General features: G+C 36.3%; 1 protein-coding gene across 4 annotated transcripts in view; it reads right to left on the reverse strand.

The window, feature by feature from the left end:
- Window positions 1-17,180, reverse strand: part of TBC1D22A (TBC1 domain family member 22A) — a 202,458-nt gene that overhangs the window by 103,689 nt on the left and 81,589 nt on the right. For all 4 annotated transcript variants that reach the window (XM_050914810.1, XM_050914805.1, XM_050914797.1 and 1 more), the window contains one exon: window positions 7,538-7,613. In XM_050914810.1, coding sequence (XP_050770767.1) covers window positions 7,538-7,613 — 76 coding nt within the window. The remainder of the gene's footprint in view (window positions 1-7,537; window positions 7,614-17,180) is intronic.

Genomic DNA, 17,180 nt, shown 5'->3' on the forward strand with positions numbered 1-17,180 from the left:
AGTGAATGAAACAAACATTTACAATATGGCAGCAATAAAAAAAATAGGACTTGTAAAATCATTAATATAACGTGGTTTTAATAGGTGAAAGAACATTGTCCTGGTTTCGGCTGGGGTAGAGTTAATTTTCTTCCTAGTAGCTGGTATAATGTTATGTTTTGGATTTAGTAGGAAAATAATATTGATAACACACTGAGGTTTTCAGCTGTTGCTAAGTAGTGTTTATACTAAGTCAAGGATTTTTCAGCTTCTCGTGCCCAGCCAGCAAGAAGGCTGGAGGGGCACAAGAAGTTGGGAGGGGACACAGCCAGGACAGCTGACCCAAACTGGCCAAAGGGATATTCCAGACCATATGACATCATGCCCAGTATATAAACTGGAGGGAGTTGGCTGGGAGGGGGGATCGCTGCTCGGGGACTAACTGGGCATTGGTCGGCGAGTGACGAGCAACTGCGTTGTGCATCACTTGTTTTGTATATTCTAACTCTTTTAGTATTATTATTGTCATTTTATTATCTTTATTTTTCCTTCCTTTCTGTCCTATTAAACTGTCTTTGGCTCAACCTACACGGTTTTTTTTTCTGATTCTCTCCCCCATCCCACCGGGTGGGGGGAGTGAGTGAGCGGCTGCGTGGTGCTTAGTTGCCGGCTGGGGTTAAACCATGACAAACATGTTAACTGCACCTAGGCATAAGTAAAAATATTTTCCCAAACAATACTATGTAGTATTTACTAAAACAGCCATTCTTTAAAGTAATTCAAATATAACAACTTAAATTTTGCACTAAAAATACCTTCCTTTCTCTTGAAAAATTTGTAATTTTTTTTTTTACAATATTAAAATGGAAATAAATTGGAAATTATCCCAATTAAAATATCATATGTAAGAATACCTGTAGTAACTCTCCAAAACAGATGACCAGAAGATGTGTTCACCGTGGACACAGCAGAAATACTGAAATATTACTGAACCTTTGAAAAATGTAGCTGAATTCTAAATGAACTTCCTTATGCGAAAGTCAAAATGCAGCATACTTTTTATGTTCTTAGGTATTTTTCCATGACTTCCATTTTCAAAAGAAGGGGAAAAAATATATACAGCAACAGGAAGAGTTTTTTTTCTTTCTTTTTGTTTTTTAGTAATTTTCTGCATTTTTATTTTTCCATTTCTTGTTACTACGATTCAAGGGCCAATTCTACAATAAGATTGGTGATTACTGGTGAAAGAATCTGGAACACTATAACACAGAATTTATTTAACTACAAGAAAACATAAGCACAGATCAGGCTGTGCAGAACACAGATGCAAACCCCGGGAGTTGTTCTATGAAAGATGTAGAAAAAATCTTCCCAAACTTACCCTCACAGAAGACACAGAATATTTTACTAAGTTGAATCATCAGTACTGCCTTTATAGTTTATTGTAATGTTAATAAGAAGCCAATATAAATAAAAAATAAATTTAACATTATAATAGGCTTTTTTTTTTTTTTTTTCCCCTGGAACTGCCTTCTCGGTAATTCAGAGAGAATCCCATGTAATTTTAATATCTTTTGTCAATGTTTATGGAAACCCAAGACTACTTTTATCTACAAATGCTCAGCCTTCTCCAAATGGCTACCTCAAACTCTAATGTAATTACCAGATGTCGTACAGTAAACTGAAGAAGCTTCAACTCTCCCAAGCATGAAACCAGACAAATGTTAAACACCTGTAAATTCTGGAAACACAAATCCTGAATTAATTTTGGCATTCCTACACCACATCTCTTTGCTTTCAAGCCTAAATGAAGCAAAAGTGGAAGACAGCATGCCACATGAGTGTGACCTTTTACAAACCATGAGAGACGGTTCATGATTTAGAGCAGAAAAGCTCTACTGACATTACAGGAAACAGAAAAGATAATTTGTTATAACAGATTCCTTATATTATTGAGCTATCTATTGATCCTACCTCTCAATATTTTTGTATAATTCCTAGAACAATGTGAATGATGATGACAAAGGAGATAAATGAGATTAAATAAAGTTTTATCTTCAAATTCCATCTCGTCTATAACAACATTCTACTAACAAACTCAAAAATTCCATTAAACACGATTCATCAAAATTATTTTCTGGAGTTTAACCACACTGAGATTATGATTAAATCAACGGAGTAGCTTGGCTGTTTGAAGTCTACTGCAATGTTCTGCAGTGTACGCACAAGAACAGTTACTTTGAGAGGAGTTGTGATCCATAAGGCTGGATTAATGAAGGTTGCTTGAATCACTAACATAATGCATTAATGCTCTTTGAAGGGCAAGCATCACTTTTCATACACTGGTAATCCATTACTATTAGCAAACAAGCTGTACAAGCTTCATCCACTCACACAGCTACTTACTACGTTAAGATTCTCTTCATCATGCAGTTACCCAGCATCAAGAAAATAATGTGACACAGTAGCAACAGCAGTATTATTTTCTTCCACAATAACCTTAATTAGCACTTAGGATATTCACAGTAAATATAGATCATGAGATTTCTTTTTTAAAAACAAAGTTACTGAATTCATATCAGTCATACATTTTCCTTTAGCTACAGTATAGTACACCCAGTATAAGGATAAAAAGACAAAAGCAAAAAGAAATGGAGAAGAGTAAAGCACAATAACATCTAGTTTAATCAAACTATGTTGTGATTCCATCAAAAAGCCAACCAGGTCAGGATCCCTTACCTGAGGCATCCAAAAGTTTATGAAATGACAGCAGTACACATCCACCATTGCCTATCTAACATCTAAAACTTTATTTTAACCTTACATGTGCTTTGGTGTATTTTTCTGGCAAAAGAAAGTAACTGAGTGGACAGTCTTCTAGACAAAAAGAAACAGCCCTAAGAATACTGAAAAATGCATATCTTTTACTATCCAAAACTTTTAACTGGACCACTGTATTATAAGGGTTGTGATCAGCAGTACAAAGTCCGATTGACAGCTAATTACTAATGGCATCCCTCGGGTCACTACTGGGGCTAATACTGTGCAACACCTTTATTAACAACTAATGATGGCATAGAGCAGACTCTGTGTTTGTGGATGATACCAGATTGGGAGGAGTGGTTGACATGTTGAAAGTCAGGGCTGCTATTCAGAGGGACCTTGGCAGGTTGAAGAAATGGCTGATAGGAATCTCCTGAAGTTCAGGAGAGGCAAACGTCCTGTATCTGGGATGGAATAGTCTCATTCAACCGGACACCAACCGGCTGGAAAGCAGCTCTGCCAAGAAGGACTTGGGGGTCCTGGTGGACAACAGTTGCACCCAAGTCAGCAGTGTGTCCTTGCAGAAAAGAAGACTAACCGTATATTGGGCTTTCTAAGCAAGAGAGAAGCCAACACGTCAGGAGAAGTGATTCTTCCTCTGTATTCACCACTTGTGAGACCATGCTGCAGCATTATGTCCAATTCTGGGACAATGGCATACAAAAGCAAGTCCAGTGGAGGGCAACCAAGGTAGTTAGGAAGCTGGAGCACTTCACACATGAAAGGAGGCTGACAGAACTGGCTTTGTTCAGCCTTAAAAAGAAAAGTCTATGAACAGCTGCAACTACGTAACGGAAGGGTGTAGAGAAGATGGAGCCAGATTCTTCTCAGAGGTACACAGAGATAAAATAAAAGGCAGTGGCCATCAATTCCATAAACAAAAATTCTAATTATTTATATTTAAAAAAAAAAAAAAAAAATCACAATGATGGTAGTCAAACCCTTGAACAGCCTTACCCAAAGAGGCTGCAGAATCTCCATCCCTGGAGTTACTCAAAACTCAACAGGGCAAGACTCTACACAGCCTGATCTAAGTTGGCCCTGTCCCCTTAGATCAAGAACGATGAAAAAAGGCAAGAGTAGAGGTTTGGAACACAGACTTCCACAGGCCTCATATAACCTAAATAGTTCTAGGTTTCCATACTGTCAATTACATACAAATCTTACTGGCTTCCTTTTCAAATAGCAATGACAGCTTTTTAAAATACTTCATAATTTCTACAACGAAAAAACATGTAATGAAATTTCCCTCACTCTGAAGCATTGTTTTTTTAAAACAGTTTCCTTTAACATCTTTTCTACATAAGCTACGGGTATGTCATACAGACAACCTGCAAAATATACCTTCTATAAGATGATCAATTCCTTAAAGTTAGGATTTTGCCTTGCCTTCTCCAGCTACACTGCTCAAAACAAGGAAACCATCCTCTACTACTCAACCATGTAAATGACCTAGAGTTAAGATTAATCTAAGATGTTACTTTGTAAGTATTTAGGACAGTATGAAAAATCAACATTAACTAGCAAACACTCATGATGTCTACTAAAAACTACAAAAAAAAATTCTAGTGTAGAAAAGGTATTGTTCAGTACCCATCTTCATCTTTAAAAAATCTTGGCAGTTATCTAGTCACAGACATTGATACAAAATCTGCCAAAACGTACAGTTCAATGCAAAATATACATTGTATTGATTCCCTTCTTTACTAAATACTATACAATTTAGATCAAAAAACATTGAAGAAAAAATTGGATCCACATTTAGAAAGATAAATAAATAATTACAGTTTTTGATGCAGAACTACTTCAACAATGTCCTATTAAATACAGTCCTATAAAGACCTCACAAAATTATTTTAAATCAGATAAAAATCAGGAACCCACACTTTACTTTCAGTTGCAAAGCCTGGTAAAGGACAGTTTAAGAAAACACATTTATTTGCTACAACTGTCTGTCTTACTTTTTTTTAAGTGTAAAGCCTTAAAAATAATGCTTCCCAAACCTAGCCACTGAGAAAAGTTATTTAACTATATCTCTAAAGCACTGAAGATACACATAAGCCCTCAGCATTTCTTTTTTTCTTAGAAACTAAACAATAATATATTGTATTATATTTAATATTTTTATTAAACCAAACAATAAGGTTGATTATCAGAATGGTATTTTTAATTTGAAAAACTTGGTTGAAGAATTTGTTTATATAAATGTTCACTGACCAAGTTCAGGAAGCCTATGTATAGGCATTATAATTATACACTTCATTTAATACACAATCATTTGCTTCTGTAAGTAATTGAAATGTAAACACCAATATTGATATAGCCATAAAATAACACATAAAAAGTCACACTGCAAGCAGTTAGATTATTTCTGAAGTAACAACATACACTGCTTTAAAAATATTTTTAATATAAATATTTCACTACCCTATATTGTCCTGGTTTCAGCTGGGATAGAGTTAATTTTCATCTTAGTAGCTGGTACAGTGCTGGGTTTTGGATTTAGTGTGAGAATAATGTTGATAACACACTGATTGTTTAGTTGTTGCTAAGTAGCGCTTATCTTAAGCCAAGGACTTCTCAGTTCCCCATGCTCTGCCAGCAAGCAGGTGTGCAAGAAGCTGGGAGGGAGCACAGCCGGGGCAGCTGACCCGAACTAGCCAGAGGGGTATTCCATACCATGGAACGTCATGCCCAGTATATAAACAGAGGGGAGTTGGCTGGGAGGGGCAGATCGCTGCTCGGGCATCGGTCAGCGGGTGGTGAGCAATTGCATTGTACATCACTTGTCTTTTCTTGGGTATTATTTCTCTTTTTTTTTTTGTTATACTCCTTTTCATTACAATTATTATTGTATTATTATTATTATTCTTAGTTAGTAGTATATTTTATTTTACTTTAGTTATTAAACTGTTCTTATCTCAACCCACGAGTTTTACCTTTTTTTTCCCCTCCTCCCCATCCCACTGGGAGGGGGAAGGGGGAAGTGGCTGAGTGGTGCTTAGTTGCTGGCTGGGGTTAAACCACGACATATATACAGAAGTATCCCCTTATATTTTTCATATTCATTTACATTTTAAACAAAAAAATACATCTACCACAAAAAAGTTTTACATATATTTACATTTATAGTGTATTATTACATAAACATTGTTCTCCTGCCCTCAGCTTTTGATCATTAAAAATACTTGAACATCCTAAAAGGGCACAAAGAGCATTATCAAATACTCAGGACGTAAATATGTGCAGGCCATCCAAAATCTGCTACAGTAAGCACTGGAACAAAAAAACCTCACAGTATGTGTAATGAAAAGATGGAATTAATCTTTCCAAGAAGATTATCAAATATTAAGCTACACAAGAAATATTTTTTCTATCTCATCATTGACAGACTAGTGTCGCAAATATATGCCTGGTTCTGCTTGGCAACATTTTGTTAATACTCTGTTCATTAATTTAACAAACTATCAAGAGAGTGTGTTTAGAATGGGCAAGCATTATCTCTTGCATTTCATTTAATTAAACTCTCTTCTAGCAATATGACAGTCAGCATTTCACGAAGGGAATTATTTTAGGGATGAAGGTAGAAAATATTTCAAAGTGCCCTGCTGAAACATGAAAGCGTAATCTAAAATTACCCCTGCACACACTGTAATTTATCTATAATATTAAAGATGTTATTTCCAGAGTTCATAATTAATTGGATTCCACAGAGAAATTATTCAGGCATTCCAGATAGCAAAGTGATGCACAAAGGCACAAAACATAGTGCCGAAGGACAACCATAAACAACCACTGTGGCTTGCCCGAATTACAACAATCATTGAGCTTAATATGAAATGAATACTGGCTGCCTTTTGTATGTGGTCATTACTCTGCTGCAAAGAAACTGCCATTGAATTTTGATTATATTGCCTTAATAAAAAGTAATGAAAGTGGCTCATGCTCTAGTGGCTTTCTTTTAAATGATACACAACAGCAATCTTGCAAAGGCCAGTGTGCCACAAACTGATTATGACACCTCATCTGAGGAAGGCGATGTTACCCCACCATTTGTCCTGGTTTCGGCTGGGGCAGAGTTAACTCTCTTCTTAGTAGCTGGTACAGTGCTGGGTTTTGGATTTAGTGTGAGAATGATGTTGATAACACACTGATTGTTTAGTTGTTGCTAAGTAGCACTTATCTTAAGCCAAGGACTTCTCAGTTCCCCATGCTCTGCCAGCAAGCAGGTGTGCAAGAAGCTGGGAGGGAGCACAGCCGGGGCAGCTGACCCGAACTAGCCAAAGGGGTATTCCATACCATGGAACGTCATGCCCAGTATATAAACAGAGGGGAGTTGGCTGGGAGGGGCAGATCGCTGCTCGGGCATCGGTCAGCGGGTGGTGAGCAATTGCATTGTGCATCACTTGTCTTTTCTTATTTCTTCTTTTTTTTTGCATTCTTTTTCATTACAATTATTATTATTCTTAGTTAGTAGTATATTTTATTTTACTTTAGTTATTAAACTGTTCTTAATCTCAACCCACGAGTTTCACTTTTTTTCCTTTCCTCCTCCCCACCCCACTGGGAGGGGGAAGGGGTAAGCGGCTGCGTGGTGCTGAGTTGCTGACTGGGGTTAAACCACTACACCATTGTAGGTAACTGCAGTGATGTTGGCTTGACTTCTTGCAAACATTTTAACGAAACACTTCCAATGAAATACCAGTTAGAAATTAGGTTAGCTTTTAAGACTTACCATCAATCCGACTAACAAGTTCTTCCAACATTTTCACTTTCTTCTGAATTCCTGGCTGTGCAAACGTGTAGTTATCCTGAAGAAGAGACCATATACAAGTTTGTGGGCGGAAAAAAAAAAGTTTCTTTTCCTTCAATTGCTTATCTCAATCCATGTATTTTTCTATGGTTTCTTAAGGTGTTTGTGTTTTGTTTTTACATTTCCTAGGTCTGCTTCCACAGTTAAGTAGTAAATCATCACGTTGTATAGTCCTGCTTCAAGTCCCCATCTCTAACAGTATACCCTACAGCCATTACTGCATCAATTGCTCTCTACTTGCTAATCTAGTGGCCCTGAAGTTACAGCTTTATTGCAGAAGTCCAAGTGGCTTTAAAAGGCTATCATCTTAAATGCCAAGATGTGCCACGCTGGAGATTTTTTTAAGATGATTTTTTTTCTCATAAATTTACAATTCTATCACAAATAATGTAGGAAATATGAAAATTTAGACCCTAATCAGTGACAGGATAAGAATTTGATCTTTAGAAGTTCAGAGTAATACCTTCCAGCAGCATAAGAAATCAAGTCTATGTCAATGGAGTCATGACTGTTCTGAACCCAAGGTTACAGTTAATATCATGAATCAAAATCTAACACACAAGCTATAGAGCTAAAATGGCAGGGTATTTGCATTTATTTGTTTGAATGTATTAACTCTAACTGGATTTTTTAGTTTTGGATTGCAGCTCTATAATATAGACTAGAGTTTGAAATAGTGAGAAAGAGAAAGACATCTCCACTTTAACCCCAAAGTGATCGATCTTTTTAAATAAAGACATTATTTAAATACACAGCAATGTTTCTGAATATCTGATTGACAATCCCTCCACTCAACTCATTTTGTTATGGTTTTCTATACAGAGAGATTTAAGAAAAGAAAATTACCAATATATAATTTAAAAGAACGTTGCTATGTAATATTGTTTTTGTGTAACCACTACACACACAGAAAACCAGGGTAAAGGATTCTTTGTCTCAACTGCTATTGTTTGAATAATTCCTTTATGAAAATCAATTGGAGAGCTGAGCAACTATCCCAAAAATCATCCCCAAAAAATTTTCACTGATGTTGGAATATTTTTTTTTATTTGATTTCAAATTTTAACTTGGCCTTAGAGTAAAAGGGATGAATATCAGTTCATTTTTATGTATCTTGAGACATTTTTCTTTTTATTAAAAAAAAAAAAGGCCATACTGACTTTGACTATATTTACATGGGGTTTTTTATTTTTATTTGTTTTATCAAACTGAACTGCATTTTAATCTTCAAATTCTATAAAACTGCCATAAAGTATAAAACCTAAAAGTTCACAAGGGAAAATTATACACTAATAATTCTGCTGGCTATAGTACATCAGCCAACGAGTGATTTACAGTATCAAAAAGTCTATTATGTGCTCTGATCACTTGTAACTGACCACAGTAGTAGCTATTTAAAAAATTATAGCAAAGTTCTCTACTGGCCTTGCAGTAGCACCTTCACAGTATTTGATATTAGAAATCAGTGTATTAACCAAAACAGTGTTGATGAGGAAGCAAGGATAATTCTCTGAATTTTGGAATTTTCCACAGGAATCACCAACTAAAATAGGCAACTATTTTATCCTGTTGGCCTTGTCTCAAACAGAACATGAGCATCCTCAGTAGTGCACTAAAGCATCAAAATTGAAAGAATAGAAAGTCTCACACAGAATTCAAATCTACTGTAATCATATTTCAGGGACAGAGAAACTCTCTCATGCACTGGGACAACACCTTTTATACAAGTCTGACACACTCCTGTATTAGTCATGTATCATATCCAAGATACAGCATCTTTAGGAAATAGTGTATTCATTTTCTTTACAGAACCTACTCTAACAACAAAAACTGTATTCAAATTTTTTTTTCCAAATTTTTATATATTGTTCTATTTATTTAAAGAAAGTTAACTGGTATTTCTAGAAGTAGTGCTGTACTCAAAGAACAGCAATATGGTACTCAATTATTTCATCTATAACAGATCCTCTGTAAAAGTATCTTCACGTATTTAACACTGAAAGCCAACACAGAGCTAAAACATTACTACTTCGATCGTTAGTCTCTCCCCAGGTAGTGCAACTCCCAACTGTGATCTATGAATCTGAAACTCTTTTCTTTCTCAAAGCATCATTTATACTCTGTACACACCTGGAAATGCAACCCAAAACTGCCATCTTGGATTTGAAAACAGGTAAGTTTGCTCCTCACTACATTTGATCTTTTGCCTATTCATTTATTTTTCTGTTTGTTATTTCAGCTGCAAATGAACACAGCTGGGAGTCACTCTTCTACTTGTGCTGACTCATCTAACTGGAAAGATCTTTGCTGGTTCCCCCAGTCCTCTCTTCTAATTACACAACGCTGTACATACTCCCTCCTATGACACTTGTAATTGACTTTCTGGAGTTTGCGAAACTGCGAGAAGGACTTTGTAAACGTAAAAAGTATTCTGTTATCTACTATTCTTGCTCCTTTTGTGCTTATAGGTGGAGGAAAAAGCTAGTAACACAGTTAAAGAAAAAAACATGTCAAACTCATGAAACTCATGAATTATTGCTCAGGGCAATATAGAAGTACAGTAGTTAAGATTGTAATTCCTCTATTATACAATTTAATTGGCAATACCAGCTTCGAAATTTGACTCAACTTTACGCCCAACTTTTCTACCTCCTCCCCGCCAAGAGGCGCAGGGGGACGGGGAATGTGGGTTGTGGTCAGTTCATCACATTCACCTCTGCCTCTCCCCACGGGCCATATGTCCTGCCAGAAAGCCTGCTCCTGCGCAGGCTCCTCTCCACAGGCTGCAGCTCCCCTCAAGGCATCTCCACCTGCTCCAGCGTGGGGTCCTCCACGGGCTGCAGGTGGATATCTGCTCCACCATTAACCTCCATGGGCTGCAGGGGGACAGCCTGCCTCACCATGGTCTTCCCCACGGGCTGCAGGGGAATCTCTGCTCCTGGAGCACCTCCTCCCCCTCCTTCTTCACTGACTTTGGTCTCTGCAGGGCTGTTCCTCTCACTTTTTCTCACTCCTCTCTCACAGCTGCCCTGCAGTGTTTTTTTACCCTTTCTTAAATATGTTACCACAGAGGCACCACTAGCATCGCCAATGGGCTGAGCTTTGACGAGTGACAGGTCCATCTTGGAGCTGGCTGGAACTGGCTCTGTCTGACACGGGGCCTCCATTGCACCTCTGTAGCTCCCCTGCTACCAAAATCTTGCCACATAAACCCCATACAAGTTCTCTGCTAACTTTTGCAGAAAAAAGTGTTCCAGTAGTCAACTATCCTACCTATTCCCCCTCACAGTTGTGGGTCCTCCCAGGAACATTTCATTACTCGTCCTGCAAATTTTTGTTATAGTTCCTCATTTATTCCTTGTGTAACTTTGACCATCGATATTATGCAAAAGACAAACTCTGGAAAAGTCATAAGTAACTGAGAACAGGATTGTCTTGCCTCAACAGAATTTCAACAAATAGTTAACATAAAACGCCTTATATTTCTAACCACTGTTCTTGACACTTTCTAGCAAGTATTCACATATGATAAAGTATGCATGAATACACAACAGAATCCATGATAAACATAAAAAATTCATGCATTGGTGTGCAATATCTAAATTCCTTGACATTCTGCTCAGATAGCTTCCAACATATTTTCAGTGAACTATGCTAACCTACTTCACAGCTGAATGGTTATAATATCTAGTTCAGACTCCGACACATAATTAGTTTCACCTTACAATACAGAAGGTTAAGACTTTATAATGTCACAAGGGCTCAAAACTTGCTTCAGTCCCAAATCTTTGCGTTAGCAGTCTGTACTTATTCTGTAGAGGCTAGTATAACCACCTCACTGCCCTGCAACTACAACTAGGTCTGGCAGGACTTTTTCTCAAAAAATAATCATTATAATTTAAAATAAAATATTTCAATTATAGCCTTCACTAAACATGAAAAAACGTATTAGGTAATTCCTTACATTTTTTTTTTAAGGTTAGAGAAATCCTAAATGGAAGAAAGTTGATTAGAAAGTAAAAATAAAGAAAAAATGCACTGAACAAGTTTAACTGGGACTATCCTCCCATACTCACAAAAAGAAAGGGGAAGGCGGGGAGAGAGGGAGGGAGGGTGAGAAGGAGGGAGGGAGGGAGGTGCTGGGGGAGGGGAGAGAGATCACAGTTTCTAAAACCGTGTTTAACCACTGGGTATCAAGTCCCATCCATTTTGCTAGCTCTATTCTGAATGCTGACAGTTAGATATAACTTGGAAAGGTGTTTACCTTGAAAAGTAAGTCCTAAAGTAACCTTTTCTGTGGATACACTGAGAAAGTGATATCGAGTGAACTAAGGATGGTCCTACTTGCATTCTTAATATCCTCCAAATGTTGCAGTATCTACGCCATACACCTCTAGCATTTTTTATTTGTCTATCAGGAACAAAATACCAAAGTAGATTCTAGTATTTTCAACCACGTATATAAATGAAATTCTTATTAGTCACTCTGATGCATATTGTAACAAATATACTCCATTTCCAATCACCATACGCAGCCACAGTACTGACAGCTATCTGTTCAAAATATTACTAACTTATGATGGAGTGCTAAAAAGAAAACAGATGCTTTTTAAGTGCATGTTAAATGTACTTCCAAAGCAACTGTTTGGTAAGTTCAACATATCTCCATGTTATTTTAATTTTAAATCTCTTCCAAAATACTACGGGTACTTCATAACAATGAGTCCGTAATAAACCTGAAAATCTTTCTTTCCGACTTCTTCAATTATTTCAATTACACATGGAAAAAGGAATGTAAACAGCATTTGTGAATGCCATCTGGTGTATAAGTACAAAGGCAGCTGTAAGCATACACAGAAGGAATTAAATACATACTGAGTATTACATATAAATATAATAACATATTATTAATTATATATAATAAATTTGTAAGTATAAGTAATATACATACATATATATCCTTCTGTGTGTATATACAGACAGATATATATACACTTTATATATTTACACACAAATGAAAACGCACTATATTACTTTTTCTACTCATTCCTTAGGAAATATTTTCAAGTTTCAAAATGCAACTTTTCTTATCTACACATCAGAAATTTTTACATTTTACATCCTTTGCCATTCTGCACTGATTTATATTATTAAAAAATATATAGAAGGAATTTCAGAGTATTAAAAATTGTTTCCCAGGGTCAGAAAATGAAAAAAATTTGCAACTCTCTACGCTAAGAACCTTGGGGAAACAATGCCCTCTGAATGACACAGAACCTTACTGCACTACTTAATATATTGCACATATGACCTTTATTACAGTTAATGTTATCAGGAATACTTTCTATTTTGAAAATTCAGACTTTGCAGGCTTTAGCTAAACAAAGTCCCCCATCATCTTCTTTAAATAGGTGATGACAGGATAATTTTAATAGAAGAAGAAAGCTGAAGAGTAAAGGAAAACAACCTTTTATGTCATCAGAGAAGGAGAAATAGAGCCAGTCAAACTGAAAAGAAAAAACACTGTCAATAATTTGACAATAATGACTGCAGCCAAGCACAAGTATAGGCACAGTGCTTCTCATCTTCTCAGGTCACACAAGCTGTTCACCAAAAATGTACTGATGAAAATATCAGAACCATTTACAGAAGCAAATGGAAAGTTTTGACAAAGTCTTCATGTGTTGTTTGTTTGTTTTTAATAACGTTTTATCAATCTGATCAGAGCTTTTAAATATAAAGGATACATTAAGCAATCTGTATATAGCATACCTAGACATCTATTGTCTCTACTGACATACGTTTAAGAATTCCTATACGTCAATTTAGGTATGTTCAAGTATATTATCACATGAACAAAAGACAACTGAAAGAAAAAAAAGCTTTCTGAAGTTGTATATTTATCTCACTATGTCAGACAGGGATCTTCTCAACTGTATTTTTTGAACTTAAATAAGTACTTCATTCACATATTTGTGAATTCTCTAAGCAAACTCCTATTAAAAATCTTGGTTCACCTTGCTCTCAAAGTTATGTGAAAAGGTGGGGGCAGGTGGGAGGGAAGCATGACACTTAGATGATGACAGCCAACATGTATATTAACACTACCAATGGCAGGCACAGTTTACCAAAAATGCTTCTTGAAGCTGGAGATTATAATGTAAATTCAATCTTAAATACAGTTCAGGAAAGAGAGAGTGCGCATGCACAAGAATACACACACAAGTGTGCTGGAGTATGCTATTTGCACATATTCCATAGCACGTTCCATAATTACTCCAAGATACCTCCTTTAAAAGAAAAGATCTTTCAACCTTTGTCATTATTAAGCCTGACTTTCGAAAACTTAAAATTTCCTAAGCAGTAGGAAAGAGACTTACAAAGCGTTGCAGCCCAAAATTTTCTACACAGAAAACAGTACCTTATTTATTCCTACATAACAGGATGGAAAAAGCAACATCTTATTAAAAAGTAGGTACTGATTCTCGTGTTATAATAGTCTCAGAATCAAAGACCCAATCTTCTACTGGGCTATGTAATCAAACTTCAGTTTTACACAAGTGGATGTATTATAAATTACAGAAACTGTTAAAGTAGCAATAAAAGAAGTCCTCAGGGTATATTTTCAGATTATGGCATAGGCCAGACAACAGTTCAAATCTGGGTAAGAGCTAGAAATCATAAATATGGACACTTACAATCCCATAAGCTGATGCTGTAAATTTTAGGTAGAAGATAAAGTATTTTTATTCTGAAGCATACTGATAGCACAGTATATTTCATCTAAAACACAGAAAACAATGCCTTTTATGTAAGTATTCAGAACCAATTACAAATAGATTTGCTCTCTTCCTGAAAATTTTACTCTCAGTGACAGGCTAGAAAACTGCGTTACTGGCTTCCAAAGAGAGAGAGGCTCCTTAAGAGCTTCTGAAGACACCTGTCCTGAAGAAAAACTACAGTCCTCAGGATAAATCCTACCGATGCCCTCAATTTTCTATTACCTAAAGTCCCAACAAAGGCTTATTGTTGCAAACTTAAAATTGGCTACTGGGCCAAACAAAAGAACCACCTTGGTTTTTCCCTTTTAAAAGCAGTCAGCAGCAAATGACTACAGGGGACGATAAGAGCAAAATAAGCCCGCAGTGATATGCCTGCAGCATTCTTTCAGTTTCCTGTTTGCAGCGTTGAGACTTCCCTAACTCAAGGTGGTATCTTGGTAATTGAAGTTGTTTAAAGATTTTTCTTCAACCAAACTTCAAACTGTTCAGGTTCTAAACCCATGTAAAAATGTTTTTCATCTTTTGACAAGTAGCCCCGCAGCTTAGTTACTCAACCACTCTTTTTTTTTAAGCCTATCACTCAACAGTATTACGAGATACTATCTAGGTCTTGCATCAGAAGAGACGGAAAGCAACTACTCCCTATTAACCTTGTTCATGCAGCTCATCATTTTAAAGACTTCTGTTACATTCCTCCACTTAGCTAAATCATCCAAGCTGTAGAAAATAATCCATCACCCAGAAACTGTTCCATACCTTTGATCACACTTATCTTGCTCCGTTATTACTTTTTTTTTAACTTTCAATCCATCATTTCAAAATGGGATGGACAGAAGGGATTAGAACAGCATACAGCATACCAAGCACAAGCTCATTTTAGGTTTTAGAAGTAGCAAAGTGATGTTTTCTCTTTTGAGGACTACCTACATAAACCCTTCTCCTCCCTACGTGGTAACAGGTAATGCTTCTACCATGGATGCTTAGCTTATTTATGAACTTCTGGTAAAGGACTTTATCAAAATGCATTTTGGAAATGTAATTAAACAGTACAGTTGTTCACAGGCTCACTGATTCCTTGCAAAAGCTGCCAGATTTGTGGTGCTTTACAGGAGTTACGGCCTTATCCTTTAACCATTAATTCTATTTATTTTTACACTTTCTACAAACTTTCCTGATGTGCAAGTCTAATTGTCTGTGCTCTCCTGAATCCCCTTGAAATCATTTTCAAAATCTGATGTCATATCCACCTCATTCCATTCCTCTCATACCAAAGCAGTTTTGAGCATTGATAATCTTGTTTACCCATTACCAGAGACCCTCACAGGAGGTAATCACAGACATATTTCAAATCGAGCAGAGTTAGCAATTGCCTCTGAAATTCTTACTAGGCATCCTGATGCATAGTATCCTAGCGATGCATTCAATCTTCTCAAATGGATGGGGAGGAATAAGTCCTCCAGTAACCAAGCAAGCCACTAGAAATTTCAGGAGAGTCCCAAAAGATCTCTCATGGACAGGCACTAGTCCAAACTCAGCAATTTTCATGTAAAGCTTACTGTTGTGGCATACTCCTACTATACAGTTTAGTGATATCACAAACAATAGATTTAATTGCAATTCTTCTAAATCAAAGTACAATTTATACTTTGCAAAGTAGACACTGATGCTATATGACTCAGGCTCACTGTTAATGACAGTCTCAGTGTAGACAAGTTTGAAGGATCATTTATTCCAAAAATCTAAAATGTTGACATTTTTAATCTCAGGTTTTGGTACATCAAGACTTTCAGGATCTACTTTGAAACAATCTGTCTGAGGCCAGATCATCAACAACCATGATACAGTCCTGAGCTGCTCAGACTAGATCTACTCAGAGCCATACAGGAAGACCATAGCAGATATGCTTTTTTTACATTTTAACTATTCCAAGTTTTGAACAGACAATAGCAGACACGCTTTAATTACTGTCACATCAAAAGAACAGGACTAACGTAACAATTGTGTTAATTACATTCCAACAGCTCGTAGTTACAACTCTACTGCCTGAGCTTGTTTATTAACTTCCTAGCATCGTTCAATAAAATGTATTTTTTTTCTTCAGGTACTAATAAAGTCTTCAAAGAACTCTAAGAAGAGGAGCTTCAAACAAGACTTTGAAGATCTGAAGGTCCTTTGGAAAAGTCACACAGAATGACATGATACGGCATGTGTTTTGCCCTCAAAAAAGTCTGCCCTTAATGGTATTCATTCTTAACAGTAATTTATGTGTATTCTGTGCAAGAACATTCTTTTGAATTGAGAAAGGTAAAACCCGCTTACAGAAAAATTTCTAGACTCTTGTTCTACTTTGAATCTTCTTTTCCTTCACTCTAAGTTTAAAATACCATAAAACAGTATTTGCTCCAATAGATTATGTAAGAAGAACAGAAGCAGACATCTGAGCATGAACACAGAAAGGGTTCTGGATAGAAGCACCTGTTGTAGCCATGCTTATGTTTCAGAAGATTTGATTCTCACATATGACATGCAGATAGAGTAACAGAAAAATATCATTTAGGGGGACCATTTGATAAGTGATTACTAAAAAAGTTGAAGTTGCCCATTTCTCATCAGAAGAAAAGCCATTCTAGAATCCTGAACAGACACAAATGCCTGCCCTAATCGCAGAACCTATTTCTCATGAAATTTCTCATGTTTCTGACTTTCCAATTAATATCTAAATTTGAGAAACTGGATATCTCAATTTAAAATTGTTCATAATTTAGAAATAGCTTTATGGAAGC

This window comes from Gymnogyps californianus, chromosome 1, assembly GCF_018139145.2.
Source record: "Gymnogyps californianus isolate 813 chromosome 1, ASM1813914v2, whole genome shotgun sequence".
Taxonomy (NCBI): Eukaryota; Metazoa; Chordata; class Aves; order Accipitriformes; family Cathartidae; genus Gymnogyps; species Gymnogyps californianus.